General features: G+C 43.4%; 1 protein-coding gene across 2 annotated transcripts in view; it reads right to left on the bottom strand.

Annotated features, from left to right (window-relative positions):
• Positions 1-24346, bottom strand: part of tie1 (tyrosine kinase with immunoglobulin-like and EGF-like domains 1) — a 98547-nt gene that overhangs the window by 34541 nt on the left and 39660 nt on the right. For both annotated transcript variants that reach the window (XM_080195302.1, XM_080195303.1), the window contains exons 5-12: positions 23302-23433; positions 19638-19778; positions 15182-15310; positions 13864-14009; positions 10761-10905; positions 8243-8404; positions 7008-7145; positions 5019-5306 (exon numbers count right to left, since the gene is read on the bottom strand). In XM_080195302.1, the coding sequence (XP_080051428.1) occupies positions 5019-5306; positions 7008-7145; positions 8243-8404; positions 10761-10905; positions 13864-14009; positions 15182-15310; positions 19638-19778; positions 23302-23433 (1281 nt within the window). The remainder of the gene's footprint in view (positions 1-5018; positions 5307-7007; positions 7146-8242; positions 8405-10760; positions 10906-13863; positions 14010-15181; positions 15311-19637; positions 19779-23301; positions 23434-24346) is intronic.

The raw sequence follows: 24346 nt of genomic DNA, 5'->3' as shown, positions 1-24346 counted from the left end.
ACCCTATTTATAATAACAACACTGCATTGTTCAGCCTCGTTTCAAATCTTCCATTTGACCTCCTTCATCTTCTCAGTGGTAACCTTGATCAAAAATATGGTTTTCAAGCAGGAAAATAAGAAAACTATAGATGTTTCTGCCACTGGTGCCTTGACCTTACGCGTGGTTTGATTCGGAGAATAACTTTAGAAATCATGACTGTTCACTGGTGACATGCAAGGACAAACTGTAATATTTTATCAAAATGCTTAACACGTTAACTGCACAAATTCCATAAGTCTAATAATAACCTTTGTCTAAATTTTTTAAAGTTCCCCTCATTCTGCTGTGGTGTGTGCACATGCGCTGTTGTCTCTATATCATACAAGTAAGATGGGTATCAAGGAATATGAGCCAAACACAGGCAATTGGGGCTAGTTTAGTGGTTAAAAAAAAGGGAGGCACGGACAAGTTGGACTGAAGGGTCTGTGTCCATGCTGTAAACCTCTATGACTCTAAGCATTCCAAGATCAGCAGAGCAAGTCCCTAATTGCTACATCCATCGGTATATCACTCAATGCATTGAAGGAGACAGGGTTACCAAGCAAGCATATGGCTAATTTATCTACAGCACTGGGAATTGGAAACTGATGCAATGTACTTGGGATCTTTCTGGATAGATTGGGTAAGAATCTATCTTCTAAGAAAGGATACACTTGCCTTGGAGGCAATGCAGCAAAGGTTCACTAAATGGTTCCTGGGATGTGAGAGTTGCCCTGTGATGCGAGGCTGAGTAAGCTGGGCCTATATTTGCTGGAGTTTAGAAGAATGAGAGACAATCTCTTTGAAGCATACAAGTTTCTGAAGGGGCTTGACAGGGTAGATAAATAAAAGGCTATTTCCCTTGGCTGAGGGAGTCTAAATAAAACACAGGGGCTGGCAGGGATACAGTCTCAGGACTAAGGGCTTGATCAGTGAGGACTGAGTTGAGGAGAAATTTCTTCACTCGGCCCGTCATGAAACTTTAGTATTATCTACCCCGGTTAATTTCATATTGGACTATATTGAAGACCAAGATTAAACATCTTTGATCTCTCAGGAAATCAAGAGAAATGGGGAGCAGGCTGCAAAGTGGAATTGAAGTATGATCTGCTATAATCATACTGAAAGGCAGAATGGGCTTGAGGGGCTGAATGGTCTATACAGGTCGTCATTGGTCTCTGGTGTAGTCCCGGAGGATTGGAGGATAGCGAATGTTGTCCCATTGTTTAAGAAGGGGAACAGAGACTTTGCCGGGAATTACAGACCGGTGAGTCTTACTTCTGTTGTGGGCAAGGTTTTAGAAAAAATTATTAGGGATAGGATTTATAGTTATTTGGAGTGTAATGAATTGATTAGAAATAGTCAGCATGGTTTTGTAGCGGGTAGGTCGTGCCTTACTAACCTTATTGAGTTTTTTGAGAAGGTGACCAAAGAGGTGGATGGGGGCAAGGCAGTTGACGTGGTATACATGGATTTTAGTAAGGCGTTCGATAAGGTTCACCATGGTAGGCTTCTGCAGAAAATGCAGATGTATGGGATTGTGGGTAATCTAGGAAGTTGGATCAGGAATTGGCTATCAGATAGGAGACAGAGGGTGGTGGTGGATGGTAAATATTCATCATGGAGTACAGTTACGAGTGGTGTGCCTCAGGGATCTGTCTTGGGGCCACTGTTGTTTGTAATTTTTATTAATGATCTGGATGAGGGTATAGTTGGGTGGATTAGTAAATTTGCTGATGACACCAAAATTGGAGGTGTGGTAGATTGTGAGGAAGGGTGTCATAGTCTGCAGGGAGACTTAGATAGGTTGCAGAGCTGGGCCGAGAGGTGGCGGATGGAATTTAATGCGGAGAAGTGTGAGGTAATTCACTTTGGTAGGAGCAACAGATGTGTCGAGTATAGGGCTAACGGGAGGACTTTGAATAGTGTGGATGAACAGAGGGATCTAGGTGTGTGTGTACATAGATCCCTGAAAGTTGGGAATCAAGTAGATAAGGTTGTTAAGAAGGCGTACGGTGTCTTGGCGTTTATTGGTAGGGGGATTGAATTTAGGAGTCGCAGTGTAATGTTGCAACTGTACACTACTCTAGTGCGGCCGCACTTGGAGTACTGTGTGCAGTTCTGGTCCCCGCATTACAAGAAGGATGTGGAGGCGTTGGAGAGGGTGCAGAGGAGGTTTACTAGGATGTTGCCTGGTATGGTGGGGAGGTCCTATGAGGAGAGACTGAGGGATTTAGGGTTGTTTTCGTTGGAAAGAAGGCGGCTAAGAGGGGATCTTATTGAAACATATAAGATGATTAGAGGTTTAGATAGGGTGGATAGTGATAGCCTTTTTCCTCGGATGGAGAAAGCTAGCACGAGGGGGCATGGCTTTAAATTAAGGGGGGGTAGCTACAGGACGGATGTCAGGGGTAGGTTCTTTACCCAGCGGGTGGTGAGGGATTGGAATGCCCTGCCTGCTGCAGTTGTAGATGCGTCTAGTTTGGGGGCGTTTAAGAGATCTCTGGATAGGTTTATGGACGAAAAGGGATTGGTATAGGCTAGTGGGTCATTGTTTTTGTAACTGGTCGGTGCAACATCGTGGGCCGAAGGGCCTGTTCTGCGCTGTAATGTTCTATGTTCTATGTTCTATACCTGCTCATGTTCCTGATGTTCATACGTACAAAATTAAGCAAACGCATGGTAAAGTGGGTCAGATACATGGTCCAGATTTGCTCTTATTGGTGAAGCAAGTTTGAGCAGTCCCAATACAACTCCTTGTGGGTGTGGGACCACAATATAAAGCTTACTCTATTCATCAAGAACTAGCAATCTCAAAGAGACCACTGGGTGGTGCAGATAGAAGCAATGCCTCAGGGGCTTTTGGGGCTATGGCATGTTTGCTGGGGGTGAGTAAAGGAAATTTCACTCTGCATTTGGCTGTGATTTGCTTTGATTTGATGTGGAGTTGATGGTGTTGGACTGGGGTACTTACAGTAAGTAGTCTCACAACACCAGGTTAAAGCCCAACAGGTTTATTTGGAAGCACTTTGACTTGATTTATTATTGTCACATGTATTAGCATACACTGAAAAGTACTGTTTCTTACGCATTATACAAAGCATACCATTCATAGAGAAGGAAAGGATGGTGCAGAATGTAGTGTTACAGTCATAACTAGGGTGTAGAGAAAGATCAACTTAATGCAAGTTAAGTCCATTCAAAAGCCTGATGGCAGCAGATGTTTGTGTATCAATTGGTGTGTGACCTCAGACTTCTGCATCTTTTTCCTGGCGGAAGAAGGTGGAAGAGAGAACGTCCGGGGTGAATGGTGTCCTTAATTATGCGACTACTTTGCTGAGGCAGCGGAAAGTATAAAGAGTCGGTGGAAGGGAGGCTGGTGATTTTTTTACCTGTGAGGGTTAATGCTGACATCAGGCAAGAGTTGCATTTCTTTCTGCTAACTTTCCTCACTTGATGAATGAAATGATTTGCAAGCAGGGACAGAGTGCAATGTAGCAAAATTTGCGGATGATACTAAAACAGGTGGGAAAGCAGGCAGTGAAGAGGATATAAAAATTTTACAGATGGATATAGGTGGGCTAGGAGAATGGCTGAAATCTGGCAGATGGAGTTTAATGTGAATAAGTGTGAGGTTATCCATTTTGGCAGAAAAAAAATAGAAAGGAATAATATATCCTCAATGGAAAGCAGATTCAAAATGTGTCTGGGCAGAGGGATCTGGGTGTCTTTGTTCATGAGTCACAGAAAGTCAGTATGCAGGTGCAGCATGTAATAAAAAAAGGCTAATGGGCTGGTGGCATTTATTGCAAAGAGACTGAAGTAGAAAAGTAGAAAAGTGTTGTTACAATTGTATAGGGCATTGGTGAGACCACATCTGGAGTATTGTGTCCAGCTTTGGCCTCCTTATTTGGGGAAGATTGTGGTGGGTTGGAAGCAGTTCAGAGGAGTTCACCAGATTGATTCCAGGGATGAAGGGGTTGATGTATGAGGAGAGATTTAACAGTTTGGGCTTATACTTGCTGGAGTTTAGAAGAATGAGAGGGGATCTGATTCAAATATATAAAATTCTAAAAGAGATTGATAAAGTAAATGTAGACCAAATGTTTCCTCTTATGGGCAACCTTGAACAAGAGGTTGAGAGATGGTAGAGTTAAAACCGAGATGAAGATGAACTACTTCTCGCAGAGGATGTTGAAATTGTGGAACTTGCTGCCCCGTAGCATGGTGGAATCTGAATTATTGAATGGTTTCAAGAAGAAGATAAACATGTTTATAATTTAAAAATGTGATAAAGGGATATGGGGAACAGGTGGGGAGGCGGATTTAAGACCAGGGAGAGATCAGCTATCATCTGATTGAATGGTGGAGCAGGCTCAAAGGGCTGAAGTTGCCTACATCTGCTCCTAATTCCTATGTTCCCATGAAATAATAAAAATAAGTAAGAAGTTTCACAACACCAGGGTTAAAGTCCAACAGGTTTATTTGGAATCACAAGTTTTCAGAGCGTTGCTCCTTCATCAGGTGAGTGGGAACAGCAGTGTGCTTGGATGGATTGGAGAGAAGTTGGCCAATCACCCACCCTGATAAAGGAGCAGTGCTCCGAAAGCTTGTGATTCCTAATAAACCTGTTGGACTTTAACCTGGTGTTTTGAGGTTTCTTACTATGTCCCCACCCCAGTCCAATGCCGGCATCTCCACATCATAATAAAAATAAAGCTAAGAAGTGAGAATGGTCCCATAATGATCATCTGCCTGATTCCTCACTTTCACATGGTAAGGAGATACTAGATTTTCATTCATTCATTTCATTCTCTTGCCATAATATCATGCTACCTTGATATTTTTTTTAAACGTTGGTATAGAAGATTTCAGATCTCAACGGGTCAACAGCAGCTGGAAATCCCTGCCTTATTTTCCAGGTTTGAATCTGAAATTTTCCAGGTTTTGAATCGTACGGAGAAAGCGGAAAGCTTGCCAAGGTTAATCCCAATTACCTCCATCCAGTTCCACCATGACCGGCTCAGAGGGTGGCCCGAGACTGCCACAGTGATACACCATGACTTCCACCTTGTACTTGTTTCCAGGCTGCAGGTTGGTTACTTGCGTGGACCGCACCGAGAGGGGCTGCACTCGAACCTCTCTCTTAATAGAATTCCCAGAGCCAGTGACTCGCACGACGAACCCACTTTCGGTCTGATGATCTTTGGAGATGTTCCAGCTCACTGAGATGGTGTCCCTGCCCTCAGCCAAGGCCCGATCAATCTTCACCACCGCGGTGGGTTCTGAGTAAAGGGGAGCAACGAAATACATCTGGTAAGCGGGAGGCTGAGATGTAAGACTCAGCAAAGTGCCGACAGAGGAACAGCAAGAACATTGATGTGGGATTATACAGTACAAATCATACAGTACTTCATACCGATGTTCAAATCTTGTGGAAATGAGTGAATATTTTAACAAGAAACATGCTGATTAAATGGCTGCTGTGCCCATTAGCGATTATAAATTAACCAATATTAGTTTCTTCATCATTAACATAATCTAAATTATTATTGCCTTTGCTGAGTTGAACACTCATCTTCATTCTTGCCACACAGCCTTAGGAAATACGCAAAATCCTGAATGATTTCTAATTTAATAGCATGCAACATATTCAGAATTGATACTGAAATATGAGCTGTGTGGCATTGTGAAGCGGTATTCTGTCTACATCAGGTTGTGACATCCAAGATGTCTTTCTTGCAGGTAAAGTTCTGTGTCAGGAACGTGGAGTTAGAATATTGGCCCGTACGTGACAAGTGGCCATGTGGTGATGCCACTGTTGGACTGGGGTGGGCACAGGAAGAAGTGTCACAACACTAGGTTAACAGCAGCTGGAAATTCCTCAGCTGAGGAAGGAGCAGCGCTCTGAAAGTTCGTAATACCAAATAAACCTGTTGGACTTTAACCTGGTGTTGTGAGACTTCTAACTATGACAAGTGGCAACACAGGTGGCCAAGGTGATTAAGAAGGTGTATGGCATGCTTGCCTTCATCAGCCAAGGCATTGAGTTGGGAAATCATGTTGTAGCTATATAAAACCTTGGTTAGGCCACATTTGGAGTATTGTATGCAGTTCTGGTCACCACATTACCAGAAGGACGCTGAAGCTTTGGAGAGAGTGCAAAGAAGGTTTACCAGGATGTTGCCTGGTTTCAAGGGCATTGGCTATGAGGAGAGATTGAATAAACTAGGATTGTTTTCAGTGGAAAGATAGAGACTGAGGGGACACCTGATAGAGGTCTACAAAACTTCAAGAGACATAGACAGGGTGGATAGTCTGAGGCTTTTTCCCAGGGTGCAAGTGTCAATTACAAGGGGGCACAGGTTCAAGGTGAGAGGGGGTAAGTTTAAGGGAGATGTGCAGGGAAAGTTTTTCACGCGGAGAGTGGTGGGTGCCTGGAATGGGCTGCCAGAGGAGGTGGTGGAAGCAGGCACATTAATAACATTCAAGAAGTGTCTGGATGGGTACATGAAAAGGAAGAGAGGGATATGCACCGAGTAAGGGCAAGAGATTTTTTAAAAATTTAGTTAGGGCATCATGATCAGCACGGGCTTGGAGGGCTGAAAGTCCTGTTTCTCTGTTATACTTTTCTCTGTAAGAAGTCTCACAACACCAGGTTAAAGTCCAACAGGTTTATTTGGGAGCACAGGCTTTCGGAGCGGTCATCAGGTGAATGAGTGAAGAGGCAGTGTTTCAAAAGCTCGTGCTCCCAAATAAACCTGTTGGACTTTAACCCGGTGTTGTGAGAATACTTACTGTGCCCAGCCCAGTCCAACAGCGGCAACTCCACATCATACTTTTCTTTGTTCGACGAGGGTTAGTTCTCCCCACCTTACCGACTGTGAACCGTACGTACTTAAGAACTGGGGTGTCGGGAGATTTATTTTGTGAGATGGATTAGTAACAGGCTCCTTCAATCAGGGAGAACAAATGTAAAAACTTACCTGGGCAATCTGTTTCTAAGATAGCGTCAGGGCCTGGGGGGCCCTCTCCCCCCTCGCCAGGACGGGTGAGCTGTACTCGAACCAGGTAACTTGTTGAAGGTTTCAAGTTCATCAGTGTGATTGGCTCGTTATTATCAACTGAAATAACGCAGACAAAACGTTTCTTAATTTCAGTGCTATTACATTTTGCCAATGGGGCAGTGTTTCTGGTGGGCACTGTGTTGGGGGGGAGCCCATTTGATTACTAATCTTCGCCAACAAGCACATGCAAGTGAATTGGGGGTCTCACTACTCTTTTACAAATAGCAGTGCAATCAACATACAAACCTCTGTGTGAGCATCAAAGCTGAAAAATGCCCACAAACACTGCTACCGACGTTATTGGCTTTTCTCCGGGAGAATACTTCCTGTCTAATCTTGGAAGAAGTGAAGGACTGTGGGAAAGTGAGTAACATGGCCCCCCCCCACCTGCGAACCCCCAGAAGTGACCAGAATTTAGCCACATTTCTGTGCATTTAGAGACGCCATTTGTCTCTGCCCCCCTCTTTATCTTACACACAAACACTCTCGCACATTGCTTATGTGCCCGTCACACTTATATCTAGATCTGTGAATAAATATATAAATGAACTGACCCAGGAAGTTAAAGTGATCTCATCACTTCACTGCCCAGGTAGAATTTTCAACATTTAGCCCACAACTAGCACGCGGGATGTAATATTAGGTTCCAACAAGTATTATCTGCAAACCCAGTAGCAGTCCACTAGAGGGCACCCCTTATCAAGTTTTTTTTCCTGCTGACATACTGCCAATCTGTCAGTCGGTTTAAGTTTATTAGTGTCACAAGTCAGCTTACCTTAACACTGCAATGAAATTACTGTGAAAATCTCCCCGTCGCCACACTCTGGCGTCCGTTCAGATAGGCTGAGGGAGAATTTGAGCATGGCCAATGCACCTAACCAGCGCGCCTTTAGGATTGTTGGAGGAAACCAGAGGAAACCCATGCAGACATGGGGAGAACGTGCAGACTCTGCACAGACTGGGACCCAAGCTGGGAATCGAACCTGGGTGCCTGGCGCTGTGAGGCAGCAGTGCTAACCACTGTGCCACCGTACAAACTAGTCTTGTGGAAACTATCCTCTCAATGTGATACAAGGTTCTTACCGATTTATATAAATTCCTCCCCCCGCCCCCCGACTGCTCGGATATTATACATTTCTTTGATATGACTTTACCTACTATTGAAGACCACTGCGCTCCGCTGTCGTTTGGCTTGTAGAGGAGTTTAACCGATTTCACTGGCCCATCTCCAGTAAAGTTCACACTATTTGGATCGACTTTTAGTTGCTTGCTTTTCTTTTCCAGGACTCTCGGTAGGCCCGTTGGGATAGGGGGTTCTGGAATAACAATTGGGATTGATGGATGGGGGAACGGAAAAAAAGATTTGCAGATGATCCGTTAGTACAACCAAAAACAATGGCCGAGATTCTGTGACCGTTCACACCTTATCACCGCGGTTAGCGAGCATGGAGAATCTGATGCTCAGCCAAATCTCCGTTCACTGCAGCGGGACAGCAGAATCCCAAGCAGCGGCCGAGGTCGGTGAATTCCAGCTAAAGGGCGGGATTTTCGGGCCGCGCTCTCCCCAAGGCCGGAAAATCCCATCCGAGATCAAGAGACCTTTGAGTGGTCCGTGTCCCGCCCGCTACAATTCCCGTGGTGGGAGGAATGGGAAAAATACTGCCCAATGTGTCAAAATGCAAATCCCACTATCAGGCTTTTTTCCATCATTAAAATCATCTAAAAGCAGTAAAGAGTTGAAAAAGGATATCCAAAATTAGGGAGGAAAGATAGCTGGTCAGTGAAGATTAATTTTAAACTCGCACTAAGCTTTGGACATTTCAGCCCCTCAGAGAGAAAAGAGGCTTTCAGCATGGTCTGGAGGGCATTAGCTGTGAGGAGAGGTTGGAGAAACTTGGCTTGTTCTCACTGGAACAACGGAGGTTGAAGGGCGACTGATAGAGGTTGACAAGATTATGACGGGCATGGACAGATGGATAGTCAGAAACTTTTTCCCAGGGTGGAAGAGTCAATTAATCACAGGGGGGCACAGGTTTAAGGTGTGAGGGGCAAGGTTTAAAGAAAATGTACAAGGCATTTTTTTTTACACAGGGGGACAGAGGGTGGGCAGGTGCCTGGAACCCGCTGCTGGGAGAAATAGTGGAAGCAGATACAATAGTGACTTTTAAGGGGCGTCGTGACAAATACATGAATAGGATGGGAATAGAGTGATATGGTCCCTGGAAGGGTTGGGGGCTTTAGTTCAGATGGACAGCGTGGTCAGTGCAGGCTTGAAGGGCCAAAGGGCCTATTCCTGTGCTGTAATTTTCTTTGTTCTTTGTTCTCTTTATCTCCAAATAAGCAAATTACTGCAGATGCTGGAAATCCAAAATAAAAACAGAAAAAGCTGGATAAAACCAACAGGTAACGCAGCATCCATGGAGACGGAAACACAGCTAATGTTTCCATTAAACAGTTCTGTAGAAGGGTCATAGAGAGCAATGATTCTCACTAACTTTTACAGATGTACCATAGAAAGCATCCTTTCTGGTTGTATCACAGCTTGGTATGGCCCCTACTCTGCCCAAAACCGCAAGAAATTACAAAAGGTCATGAATGTAGCCCAGTCCATCACACAAACCAGCCTCCTATCCATTGATTCTGTCTACACTTCCTGCCGTCTCGGCAAAGCAGCCAGCATAATTAAGGACTCATGCACCAGGACATTCTCTTTTCCACCTTCTTCTGCCAGGAAAAGGATACAAAAGTCTGAGGTCACGTACCAACTGACTCGAGAACAGCTTCTTCCCTGCTGCTGTCAGACTGTTGAATGGATTTACCTTGCGTAAAGTTGATCTTTCTTTACACCCTAGCTATGACTGTAACACTACATTCTGCACTTTCTCGTTTCCTTTTCTATGAACGGTATGTCTTGTCTGTGTAGCGCAAGAAACAATACTTTCACTGTAAATACATGTAACAATAATAAATCAAATCAAATATTGGACTCAAAACGTTAACTGTTTTTCTCTCTCTTCATGGACGCTGCCAGAGCTGTTGAGTTTACCCAGCATTTTCTGCTTCTCTTTCAGCATCTCACTCTGAGTTCAGGGACAAAGTTTCCAGTCACTACTTTTTTTTTCCTTTTTTTTCCCCGTCACTGAAGGATTTGTGTGTCAACTTTGATGTCACAAGGATGTCACCGGCTGTTACGCAGCTCTGGCTTTCCCCTTAACTCAAGTTTTCCTTCAACCCAGTTTCTTCTACTAGAAAATAAATTCACATGACATTAAAGAGAGGAAGGTTTCTCCATTTACAGCCCCCATTCCCCCTCACATATTCAGAGCTGCTGTGCCTGAAGATATAAGCTGTGCTCACCTTCCCTTCATATGTACCCAGCGGTGAAACTCCAACAGCAGGTTAGAGGTGCTCTGGCAGCTGTGGTCAGCCTTATTTTGGAACATTTGAAATGTGTTCAGAGGATGTATCTGTCTGGATTCACCCTCTAACTCTTACCTACAGCAGCAGCACCCATCTCTGATGTTGACGCTCTCATGCTGTCTGTATTGGAGGATCTGCTCAACTGGATGGACAGTCTGCTCTGTAGCCAGTAAGAGGCCACATATTATATTTTAAATGACCCTGCGTCAACCCAAACGTGAAAATCTGGGCCGAAAAGTTTACGTCTCTTACCTTTCACAATGACTTTGAATCGCCTGGAATCAGTGCCAGTGGATGTACTGACTCGGCACTCCCACACACCTTTATCCTGTAAACTGATCTGTGGTAACTTGAATTCTGACGTGGTTATATTTCCTTGCATGATGGATTTAGTTGCCTGATGAAAATACAAGGTACATTGTAATTCATTTCTGATCATTTCTGACAATATGATTAACCAATATGATAACTCTGTTTGAATTTATTTTGTGGCATAAGATGGGCCAACGCATAATAACACGATAATTCATCTTTATTATACAAAATGGTAAGGAGTGCCATAGAGTTACATGGTGCATACCCCTTACATGTAATGAGAATAAACCTTCTACTCATTGCATTCAGCAGATCAGGGTCAATCTGTGCCAAGTCTGCTACGTTCCTTAGGGGAATACATAAAGTCATGAAAACTTGGCCACTGACTGTAGTAATGTGTATCCTTGCGGAAAACTGGAAACAGCAATTATAGTGACCTAGGAGCAAGTAAGTTATCAATCATCTATTGGTACTGCGGGAGCACATTGAGAGCTACACTATTGGGTACAGACTATAGTATTCACAATAATTTTCAGCCCAAGGTGTCAAGTGAATGATCCATTGTGGCTTCCTCTGGAGTCTCCCAAGCCACACAGATGCCAGTCTTCAACCAATTCAATGCACTCCACATTATATCAAGAAATGGCTGAAGGTACTGGATACTGCAAAGGCTATGGGCCCTCACAATATTCTGGCAATAATACTGAAGACTTGTGCTCCAGAACCTGCCATGCGCCTAGCCAAGCCGTTCCTGTACAGCTACAATATTGGCATTTGCCCTGCAATCTGGAAAATCACCCAAGTATGTCCTGCACATAAGAACAGGATAAATCCAAACCAGTCAATTACTGTCCCTCAGTCTACTCTCGATCAACAGTAAAGTGATGGAAGGGGTCATTAACGGTGTTACCAAGCCGCACTTACTCAGCAATATTCTACTCACTGACACTCAGTTTGGATTCTGCCAGGGTCACTCAGCTCCTGATCTCCTTGGCTCAAGCACAGACAAAAGACCTCCAGAAGCGAGGGGAGAGTGATGCTCTTGACGTCAAGGCAACATTTGACTGAGTGTGGCATCAAGGAGCCGTATAAATACTGTGGCTGCAAGAGCAGGTCAGAGGCTAGGAATCCTGTGGCAAGTAACTCACCTCCTGACTCTCCAAAGCCTGTGTCCTCAAGGCACAAGTCAGGGGTATTTATATAAGTAGCACTCCTTCCACAAACATTCTGTCCCTCCAGCACTGACTTGTGTACCATCTAAAAGATGTACTGCAGGAACTCACTAAAGCTCCTTCCCGATCCATAAGTGCTCCCATCTCGAAGGACAAGGGCAGAAGATACCTGGAAACACCACCACCAAGCCACTCACCATCCTGACTTGGAAATACATCATCGTTCCTTCACTGTCACTGGATCAAAATCCTGGAATTCCCTCCGGAAGAGCACTCTGGGTGTATAACAGGGATTGCAGTGGTTCAAAGAGGTAGCTCACCACCACCTTTTGAAGGGCAATTAGGGATGGGCAATAAATACTGGCCTAACCAGCGATGCCTACACCCCATAAATGAGTTTTTAAAAAGTACAACAAATGAGAATGGGATAAGACATTTGTTTTGCAGGAAATGGGCATGACTTAAACAAGAACACACTCTGACATAGAGTGGTAAGTTTGACATTAATATAGACTTTCCAGAAGCAGTAATTGTTTTTTACGGGTGGCCTTACAAACTTGTTTAAAAGTTTTAATCCAACATTCCTCAGATGGCGACATGTGCAAGGACCTTGGAGACCCCAGCAGTTCCAAAGAAGAATCATACTGGACTCGAAACGTTAACTCTGTTTCCCTCTTCGCAGATGTTGCCAGACCTGCGGAGTTTTCCCAATCCTTTCTGTTTTTATTCCTCTATTTTAATGAACGATTCTTCCCTGAAAAGACGCCGTGGCCTCTACTACTCAATGTAAGTTAGCAAGGACAGAGGTGGGGATGCACTGAGATTGGCCTCTGCCATTTTTATGGCGCCATGCTGGTTAGGTGTATTGACCATGCTAAACTCTAAAATGTTGCACTTTGTACAATTCTACAGGCCTCTCCACTGTGACCATGTCTTTGTGTGTGCAGCTCTTGTTTTTATTCTGGTCATACCACTATGTGCATACCTCAATAACAGTATATTGCCATAAATATATGAATGGAGTGAGATGGAATTGGGTGAGAGGAACATAAATGCCAACATCCACCTGTTGGGCCAAATGGTCAGTTTCTGTGCTGTAAAATTCCATGTAATTCCATGTAACAGTATTAGTGTAGGAATTTCTATCAGTGGCAAAACCTTTGCAATAATGCCACCATGGTTCTCGGCCTTTTGGCTAAGATCGGGTGTAGTATTGATATGCTGTGCTTGGTTGAAGTCATTAGATTACATTTTAGCTTCATTTGAAGCAATCTCGGCCTTTTGGCTAAGATGCAAATAAGATCAAGCCTTGGAGGAGGAGCTATGCCTACTCCAATCAGCTTGGATCGTGTAGATCAAGCCCAAGACAGGAGATGACAGTCCTGTCTTGTCAGCTTGGATTGGGAATGTCTCAACTTGTTGAGACTCTGAATTGGACTTGATTGGATTGAATTGGGCTAAAAAAAAAGCACTGCTGCCTCACAGTGCCAGGGAGCCAGGTTCGATTCCCGGCTTGGGTCACTGTCTGTGTGGAGATTGCACATTCTCCCCATGTCTGCGTGGGTTTCCTCTGGGTGCTCTGGTTTCCTCCCACAGTCCAAAAGACGTGCTGGTTACTGGCCATGCTAAATTCACCCTGAGCGTACCCAAACAGGCGCTGGAGTATGGCGACTTGGAGACTTTCATAATAACTTAATTACAGAGTTAATGTAAGCCTATTTGTGATACTAAAATAAACTTTAACCATTGATCCTATAATTAAACAAAATGTCGATGATAACAATCTCTTGGTCTGCAGTTTGAGTTCTGAAGCCGAATTCAGGTGGGCCAAGTCAGCAAGTTAGAGAAACGTCCCTGGAGAGACTCACCATCACAATCTCACCACCAGCTTTGTGGATCTGAATCTCCCTGTCCACGGGCAGCGGCTTTGCTGAGGCGGAGCATTTCATCATGGGACTCGAGTTAAGGTTCAGTTCAACTTCTGTAAACATGTCCACTATCTTTGGGATGTGATCTGAAGGGAAACAAATCCATATACATTACTAAATATTACCATGCGGCTTATTAAGTACCAAATAGTTTACAAGTATGTAATATAACATTGCGGAGACGCTTATCGCCAATGTTATCAGCACATATGCTACTACCACCCAATATTATTGTCCCCCCACATTATCACAATCTTTGCCCTTTATTACTCAGGACACCTTGGGATACAGGTGTCCTGCAATTTGTTGTCCAACTCCAGCTGATTTAGTGGTGCTGGTGGACCCTGAACCACTGTGCAGTTTGATGCTAAATGGCTTAATATCACAACCAATCAGGAAACATTAACACCAAATTACTGGCTTTTTGGACGACCTCTAGTCACCGAAGGTAGACCATGGGAAGCATGTGTGTTGCAATAGTCAAGCCTAGAGATAACAAAGACACGGATGAGGATGCAGCACAGTAGGAAGTAGGTAGTCAATCCATTGGCTGGATCAGTAGTGGGGCTGTCCAATTCTTCCCACCAAACTACTGCACCTGCCTTCAACAACAGATCTGCAATAATCACAACCATCACAAAGCATTTATGTCCTGCATTAAACCACATCATCAGCAGAAAATGCTAATTAACTTTTACCCCTGCAAATATCCTACCGAACATCAGGATAAAGAGTGCCAGGGTTGACTTCATTAGCAACTTCACAAAATATAGGGTGGCACAGTGGTTAGCACTGCTGCCTCACAGCACCAGGGACCCAAGGTTTGATTCCTGGCTTGGGTCACTGTCTGTGTGGAGTCTGCTTGTTCTCCCTGTGTCTGCATGGGTTTCCTCTGGATGTTCTGGTTTCCTGAAAGATGTGCTGATTAGGTGCATTGGCCATGCTTAATTTTCCCTCAGTGTACCTGAACAGATGCTAGGGGATTTTCACACTAACTTCATCACAGTGTTAAGGTAAGCCTATTTGTGACTAATAAATAAACTTCATTTTTCACTGGACACCACGGAGAGCACTGGCAGCTGACACACAATGATTTGAATGTTGCATAACATACGTGGTTGGTATCCCAAGATTAGGGTGAGGGAAAACTCATTAAAAAACAACAATGCTATTTAATTTGGAACAAGCAACCATTCATCCCAGGAAGGTGAACACATGCACTTATGCTAACAAAACACATGCAACATTACACTGGTACCTGATTTTTCACAGTATTGGCCATGCCATCCAACTGGGCATTTGCAGCCATGGAATCGATCGCATGTTCCTCCATTTTGGCACTGACACTCCAGCCTGCATTCTGGTCCATAGGTGTTAGGGCTACACTCTGCAAACATAATTGTAATCAGACGGCTATCTACATCAAGCAATAAAACAAGCAGGTGACTTAATTCACAACCTCCAGGTCAGTATAGGTGAAAATACTTGAAGTGCTGAACATTTTTTTTTATTTATTCATGGGATGTGGGCATTGCTGATGACACTAGCCTTTATTGCCCATCTCTAATTGCCCTTGGGGAGGTGATGAGCTGCCTTCTTGAACCATTGCAATCTGAGGAATAGGTGAACCAAAATGTTGTCAGGGAGGGAGTTCCAGGATTTTGACCCAGCAACAGTGAAGGAATGACGATACATTTTCAAGTTAGGGATGGTGAGTGCCTTAACAGGGGAACTTCCAGGTGGGGGTGTTTGCACGTGTCTTGTTTGTACATTCTCCCCATGACTGTGCGGGTTTCCTTTGGATACTCTGGTTTCCTTCCACAGTCCAAAGATGTGCAGGTTAGGTGGATTGGCCATGCTAAATTGCCCCTTAGTGTCATGGGGACTGGCTAGAGTAAATGCATGGGGTTATTGGGATAGGGCTTTGTTGGAATTGTGGGTCACTGCAGACACAATGGGCTGAATGGCTTCCTTCTGCACTGTATGATTCTATGATTCTACAACAAATGCAGGAGGGAGCTGCCTTCCTCTATCACCACCCTAAACAAATGTGAAGCTAACATGAAAAGAACCACATTTATACAATACCATTCCCATCCTCAAAATGCCCCAAACCACTTGTGGTTGGTTCATTCCCTGTGCGGTTCAGTCACTGTTGCCTTTTAGACAAACAACAGTAACTACAAGAAGGAGATGAATGGACTCAGCTCCAAGTAGAAGCTATCAGAATCTTCAGGGACAGTTCCACATGTGCACATTCTGAGCTTCGATGTAATCTCCAAAATAATTATCTCTTCCCACATCTCTATCATTCAACTCAAGCCATTGCTCTTTACAAAGATAAAGCAATCCTCTCCCACAATTTCCATTATTATGTTTCATGGAGCATATCATCCATTAGCTACCCTAATGATAACTGGTCTGGTAAATTCAAATTGAGACTGCTCACTCATGTCCCACAGAGCTAAGCAATGCATGTGATGTGGGGACATCCACTTACTTTTCAGTTTTATGTTTTTTTTGTTAGAAAGCTAAGGTTATATTTGAAATCTTATCTCTAACATGTCGATTGCTTTTTGTGATCAATGTCTGAATCCCTTGTGCTTGGCTGGACAAAAAGCCATCAGTTTAGCTTGTTGCTCCAGGTAACACCTTGAAGTTCTACTCAGCTAATGAAGAGATGACAATTCAGGCACTCAGCAGCTTGAGTAACATCTAATTAATGGAAGTTGCTTGTTTCTTGTGTTCAGTCTGAGTACTTATGTACTGTCCATCATAAACCCATCCAATTTAGCAATTTGCTACTTTGCCACCTCATCAGGTTAACTGGCTGGTTAGAAGCAGGGATGTACTGCTGATGCTGTATAAGGCTCTGGTCGGACCCCATTTGGAATATTACAAGCAGTTTTGGGCCCCATACCTAAGGAGGGATGGGATCTTAGAGGGGGTTCACAAGAGTGATTTCAGGAATGAAGATTTGTCATATGAGGAGTGGTTGAGGAGTCTGGGTCTATACTCAATGGAGTTTAGAAGGATGATCTAATTGAAACTTACAGTTTACTGAGGTACCTAGACAGAGTGGACGTGGAGAGGATGTTTCCACTAGTGGGAGAAACTAGAACTCAAGGGTACAACCTCAGAGAGAAGGGACATTACTTTAAAACTGAGATGAGGAGGAATTTCTTCAGCCAGAGGGTGGCGAATCTGTGGAACTCATTACCACAGAGGGCTGTGGAGGCCTTTAAGACAGAGATAGATATAGGTTCTTGATCAATAAAGAGATGAAGGGTTATGGGGAGAAGGCAGGAGAATGGGGATAAGAATCACATCAAACTTGATTGAATGACAGAGCAGGCTGAATGAGCCAAATGGCCTAATTTTGCTCCTGTAGCTTATGGCCTAATGGTTAAGCAACAGTGATCTGAATGTTCAAAGGCTGAGCACTTTATACAGTTTACTTTGTGCAGCCTTTGGAGAAAGACTCTCTGTCTGCATTCTGATAAATGTAGTTGAGCAATCACTGCAGCCGCCCATTCACCATATGATCAGAAATAAGCTCACAATTTTATGTATGGGTTCTTAATATTCATTGAATTTAATGCTTTCTGGGCACTCAATGGTTAGAGGGATTAGCGGGTAAATGTGTAGGGATATGGGGGTTAGGCTTCGGTGGGATTGTGGTTGGATTGTCTCTTTCTGCACTGTAGGGTTTTCTATGAATCTTATGTTTCAAGTTCATCAAGAAAATGCAAATATACCTTAAAGTTCCTCTCTTTCACCTTGTTACAGCTAGTTGCTATTCTCGAATCCACCAATAGCTGTGCGATGTCTTGTGCAAAACACACAACTTGCTAAATGTTTTCTTATACAGTATGTCATGAATGGCCAAATATACAATATACTACTAGCTAGCCCTTATCCTGTAATGGACGGTTAGTTTCATATTCTCCTATAAAATAATTCCAGACTGTGTGTTCTTCTGTAATAGTTTAGCTATATAATGTATGGATTCTTATTATCCATTGAATTTAATGCTTTCTGTGATACACTGAAAACTGGATGGTAGTTAGCACCATTAGTGGTATTAGATTTCTGCTGTGTAATAGAATAGGGATGCTACTCTGGTCCTCCAAAATGATGGAAGGTATCGTTGATGATGCTATCAAACAGCACTTCGTCAGCAATAACCTGCTGACTGATGCTCAGTTTGGGTTCTGCCAAGGCCACTCAGCTCCTGACTTCATACAGCCTTGGTTCAAACATGGACAAAATAGCTGAACTCAAGAGATGAGACGGTAGTGACTACATTTGACATCAAAGTAGCATTTGACTGAGTGTGGCATCAAGGGGCCCTAGAAAAGCTGGAATCAATGGGAATAAGGGAAAAAACTTTCCATTGGTTTGGAGTTGAACCTAGCATAAAGGAAGATTATTGTGGTCAATCATCTGAGTCCTAGGATATGGCTTCAGGAGTTCCTCAGGGTAGTGTCCTAGGCTAAACTGTCTTCAGCTGCTTCTTCATTGGCTTTCCTTGCATCACAAGGTCAGAAGTGGAGATATTCACTGAAGAATGCCTGATGTTCAGCACCGTTTGTGACTCCTCAGCTATTGAAGCAGTCCATATCTCTTTGCAACAAGACCTGGGCAATATTCAGTCTTGGACAGAAATGTGCAAAGTAATACTTACACCATGTAAGTGCCAGGCAATGATCATCTTTGATAAGAGAGAATCTAACCACCGTCTCTTGAAATTCAATGGCACTACTATTGCTGAATCCCCCACGATCAACATTCAGGAGGTTACTAATGAACAGAAACCATATAAATACTGTGGATACAACAGCAGGTCAGAGTTGTGCAGAGAGTAACTCACCTCCTGACTCCCCAAAGCCTGTCCACCATCTACAAGGCACAAGTCAGGAGTGTGATACTTTGATGAGTGCAACTCCAGTAATACTCAAAAAGCTCAATACCATTCTGGACAAAGCAACCAAGCCACCATCCACCATCTTAAACTTTCACTCTCTCCACCAATAACATACAGTTTCAGCAGTTTATATTATTTATAAGATGCTCTGCAGCAACTTACCAAGACTCCTTCCAAACTCATGATCTGTACCATCTAGAAGAACAAGGGAATGCCACCACCTGAAAGTTCCCCTTCATTTCACCCACCATCCAGACTGGGAAACATATCGCCATTCCTGCAATGTCACTGGGTCAAAATCCAGGAACTTCCTAACAGTGCTGTTGGTGTACCTACAACATACGGACTTAAGCAGTTCAAGAAGACAGCTCACCACCATTTTCTCAAGGGCAATTAGGGATGGGTAGTGAATGCAGGCATAGCCAGTGATGCCCACATCTGATGAGCAAATGTAAACAAATTCAATTCAAGGAGTTTTGAGGGTAAGTTCTCCCAATCTCTCTCCCAGAGAACACTCAGATCCCTTGGTTTGAGAGTGGGGAGAAGGGAAAACCTACCCGATGGTGTCTGAGGTGAAGCAAGATGAGTGTCAAGTGCTGTAACTGTGCTTGAGCTCAGAATTTGTTGTCTGTTCACATTTTTACGATGCAAGTACCAAATTTCAGGTCTTTATGTTTATACGTTCCTTTTTCCTGGGCATAACATTTCATTATAAATCATAGTTTTGACCGCCAAATAATAAGGTTTCAAGGCAGCTCAATAAAGTGGATGCTGTTTAGATACAAACCTTCACTGCATTTCTTCCCACGCCAACCTGTTGCACACGAGCACCCATAGGGATCGGGCAGACAAAACCGATATCCACTGCAGCTCTTCTTGCGTTTACAGTCTTCCTGGCAATTGCGACCAAATTTTCCTCTTTCGCAGACTGAAAACCAGATAATGATCTTGTTAAGATTCTGAAACTTCCACGGCGTGGTTTATCAAATGCGTGAGAGCTGATTTTTTTGAAACCACTGGCCATCATACTTCAACAGATGTTAATTTTTTCAAACACTCTCACCACCTTGGATACGTTTAGCCCCAGAAAAACCTTCTATTTTCCTCATTCATCTGTCCTCCTTTGATGACCCCCATACTCGTCCCCTCAAACTCTGATGGGTGCAGGCTTGAAAATATCTAGCACACAGCTAATTTAGTTGTCACCAGATCTGGCGGGACCACATCAAGTGCAAATGGGCTTCACTCTCCTCTGTCAAAATGATTCCACGATCAAAAGTAACTCAACTTCTTCTCTCCATTGAACTTATTTTCTCCACTGAAAGCTGTCCCTTTATACCCCTCTCCCCTGCACATTACGTCCTCACCTTCAAATGCAATATGCCCTTAAACTTCTTTGTCAGTAAACCAGCATCCATTGTTCAGCTGCCTCTGTGACTTCCCTCAATTTTCCTTTCACACTAATGTCCCCCTGTCCTCTTCCTCCTCTAGCCCTGAACCCCAGCAAGTACGTACCCATCTCCCCTTGTCCTTACAACCTGTCCCTTATTCTCTTGAACTCATTTCCATTAACTGCCAATCTTGCGAGCTGACATTGTAACTTTAGGTATTTTTTATGACTATCCTCTATGACTATTCTTGATGATATCCTTTATGACCATGCCTGTACCCTCCTCAGCTCTCTTGATCTCTCAACAACCTTTGACACCGTCAAGCAAGCAATTGAACCCGAATCCCCTCCTTGGCAATCCAGCTCACTGCGACTATCCTTGTTTGATTCCACTCATACATAGCTGCATTTTTGTGGCTGTATCTTCAGTGATTATTTAATTTTTCACCCACCCATTACTATATCGGGAAACACTCAAGGATTTAGCTTTTGTCCACTCCACTTTTTCATCAACATGTCACATTTTGGCAACATCTACAAATGTGGAGCTTATGTTGGCAACATCTAGATTGAACCTCTCCATGGTATTTGGAACCTTAAATGCCTGTGCGTTGCCAGACTGTTTGTCTGACATCCAGTATTGAATAAGCTGAAATTCCCTTCAACTAAATATGAGTTGATCCTGCCCTGATTCGATCTACCTAAATGCATCACCTCACATTTATCTAAATTAAACTCCATCTGCCATTCACGGACCACTGGCCCAAATGATCAAGATCCTGTTGCAATCCTAGGTAGTCTTCTTCACTGTCCACTATGCCACTAATCTTAGTGTCATCTGCAAACTTATTAACCACGCCATGTTTACATTTCTTCATGGACTGGCCCACTCTCTCTCTTCCCTTATTCAGCCCTACAAATTTTTCCCCATCCCACAAAACACACCATTCCCTTGACTTTGTCCTCCTTTGTATCTTTTTTTCCCAGCTATGCATTTATCCATCCAGGAACAACAATCCGGCATTCTCCTCTGGCTGTCTGGCCTCCTTAAAACCCATCACTTGTACCAAACATTTTCTCATTTCCTTTCATAACTCACTCATTGGCTAAGCAAGTTTTTTCTTACAGCACTATAATGTTTTTCCCACATTAGAAGCACTAGATAAGCTGCTGTGTGAGGTGGTGTTGGGGTTGGTGTTTAGTGTACAATGGTCTGGATTGTATTACTGCAGTGCACAATAGATTGGATAGTCTGAAGTAGATTGGTATAAAGCAGAAATACACAATATATTGGTTCTAGCGCTGCAGTTCTTGAATGTGCACAATGTTGAACGCACATTGTTAGGTATTAGCCACACATGCTAAGCTGGGAATCTAGATGTGCAAAAATGAATTTCTGAATGGGTATTAACATATAACTAATACAGATCAGCAAACTCTACTCATTTCATTGAATCCCTACAGTGCAGAAGGAGGCCATTCAGCCCATGGAGCCTGCACCGACCACAATTCCACCCAGGTCCTATTACTGTAACCCCACATATTTACCCTGCAAATCTCCTGACACTAGGGTCAATTTAGCGAGGCCAGTCAATCTAATTTGCACACATTTGGCTTGTGGGAGGAAACCGGAGCATCCAGAGGGAGCTCATGCAGACACGGGGAGAATATGCAAACTCCACATAGACAGTGAACCAAGGCCAGAATTGAACATAGGTCACTGGCGCTGTGAGGAAGCAGTGCCAGGCGCTGTGAGGAAGCAGTGCCAGGTGCTGTGTCACGTTGCTGCTCTTATTTGCATGGTATTTGCACACATTTTAACCTCTTTACACATTTGTTGATAGGATGAAAAGCTGTGTATGATTGGTTCTATTGATCGAATGTCTCATCTCCATGGAGATGGTTCAGAGGTTTAACTAGATTGATACCTGGAATGAGTGGGTTGTCACATGATGCAGGCTTGGAAAGGCTGGGCTTGTTTCCTTTGGAGTTTACAAGAGTGTGGGGCAACTTGATTGAAGTGTAGATTATCCTGATTGGTATCAATAAAATGGACGTGGAAAGGATGTTTCTTGTTGTGGGTGAGCCCAGAACTAGGGAGCACTGTTTTAAAATTAGGGATCACCTTTTTCGGGCAGAGGAGAGGAGAATCTTTCTCTCCGTGGGTTTTTTGACTTTGGAATTCTCTGCCTCATGCTGCAGTGGAGGTGGACCCACTGAACATTTTTAAAATGAGGGTATGTAGATTTTGTAAGGCAAGGGAATCAAAGGTTATCTGGGGCAGATGGGAATATAGAATTAGAAACACAAACAGATCAGCCATGACCTTACTGAATGGCGGAGCAAGTTGGAGGGGCTGAATGGCCTACTTTTGCTCCTAAACATATGTTCATATGTTTGTATGTTTGTACTGAGTGGTGATAAGTCTTTGCTAAGCAAATATACAGCGGTACGCCGGCACAGTGGTTAGCACTGCTGCCTCATTGCGCCCAGGGACCTGGTCAATTCCAGCCTCAGGTTCACTGTTTATGTGGTGTTTGCACATTCTCCCTGTGTCTGCATGGAGTTTGCACATTCTCCCTGTGTCTGCATGGGTTTCCTCTGGTTTCCTCCCACAGTCCAAAGATATGCAGGTTGCGTGTATGGGCCATGTTAAGTTTTACCTCAATGTACCCGAACAGATGCTGGAGTGTGGTGACTAGGGGATTGTCACAGTAACTTCATTACAGTGTGAATGTAAGCCTACTTGTGACTAACAAATAAATAAACTGTCTGAAATATCATTATTTATTTTGTCTGAAAGTTATTTTCCACTAAAATCAGTGGGTGGGGGCTAAAGCATTGTTGCTGTAACCACGCTAATGATTTCTATTGGACATAGTTTTAGTTCTATGGGCGTAGTTGGCTTGTAGCTCTGTGGTTCAGTCCTAAACATTCATGTCTACAGGCCAGGAATATGATGTATGGTATACACATTAACTATCAAAACTGAGGCAAGTTCCATGTAGATGACTGATTTATAAAAGCTCTTTACACAATATTATTCATTTTGTTTCCTTACCAATCTCACAGTTTTCTCCAGTAAAGCCTGGTCCACAGATACATTCCCCAGTGCCTTCATGACAGATTCCTCCATTCAAGCAATCAGGGCAATCCTTATCACATGCGGTACCCCATTTTTTATTCGGACAGGCTGTAACATGACATGATAATGTAAGTACAATAACTATTCAGTAACTACTTAATGAAATACAGTTAACACTCGTGCAACATTTCTAGACATGTGTCTTGGTGATATTTCAAAATTCCATTTTATGCAATAAACAAGATTCAAGTTTTAAGGTGTGGGCACAACATGCTTCCTTTGATCTGCTTGTTATTTCAGCTACACACTGGAGACTGCAAAACAAAATAACTTCTCATTCAGAGAATTCCTTGTGTAACATAGTATGCGACTCCCAGCCTTCCAAGCAAACGGGGTGAATTAAACGGGGAGAACTGCTCAGTTCAAAATTGAGAAGAAGTTATTAATATTCAGATCTGAAATTTCCCTCACACAGTTTAGAATTAAGTCAGGGCCAACATTATTACTCTTGGGACTGAATTCTAAGGCCTCGCCCAGCGGTGGGACTTTCCAGTCCTGCCAAAACCAATGGACTTTGGCATAGCTCACTGCGTTTTCCAGCCACAATGGGACCCATATGGACCTGCCTTATATTAAGTTGATCTTCCTCTACACCCGAGCCAAGACTGTAACACTACATTTTGCATCCTCTTCTTTCTTTCTCTATGAATGGTATGCTTTGTCTGTATCGCATGCAAGAAACAATACTTTTCACTCTATACTAATGCATGTGACAATAATAAATCAAATTTAAAAAAAGTTCCAGCCTAGGAAGCATTTGCTCAAAATGAGTCTCCAGGTTTTCATAGAATTCCTACAGTGCAGAAGGAGGCCATTCGGCCCATCAATCCTGCACCGACAGCTATCCCATCCAATATCCTCATAACCTCACATATTTACCCTGTTAATCACATTGACACTAAGGGACTAGTTAGCATGGCCAATCCACCTAGCCTGCAAATCTTCAGTCTGCAGGAGGAAA

The sequence above is a fragment of the Carcharhinus amblyrhynchos genome, chromosome 9, assembly GCF_965287045.1.
Source record: "Carcharhinus amblyrhynchos chromosome 9, sCarAmb.v2.hapA, whole genome shotgun sequence".
Classification (NCBI taxonomy): domain Eukaryota; kingdom Metazoa; phylum Chordata; class Chondrichthyes; order Carcharhiniformes; family Carcharhinidae; genus Carcharhinus; species Carcharhinus amblyrhynchos.
Note: the sequence above shows the minus strand (reverse complement) of the source record. Positions and strands in the feature narration are given on the sequence as shown.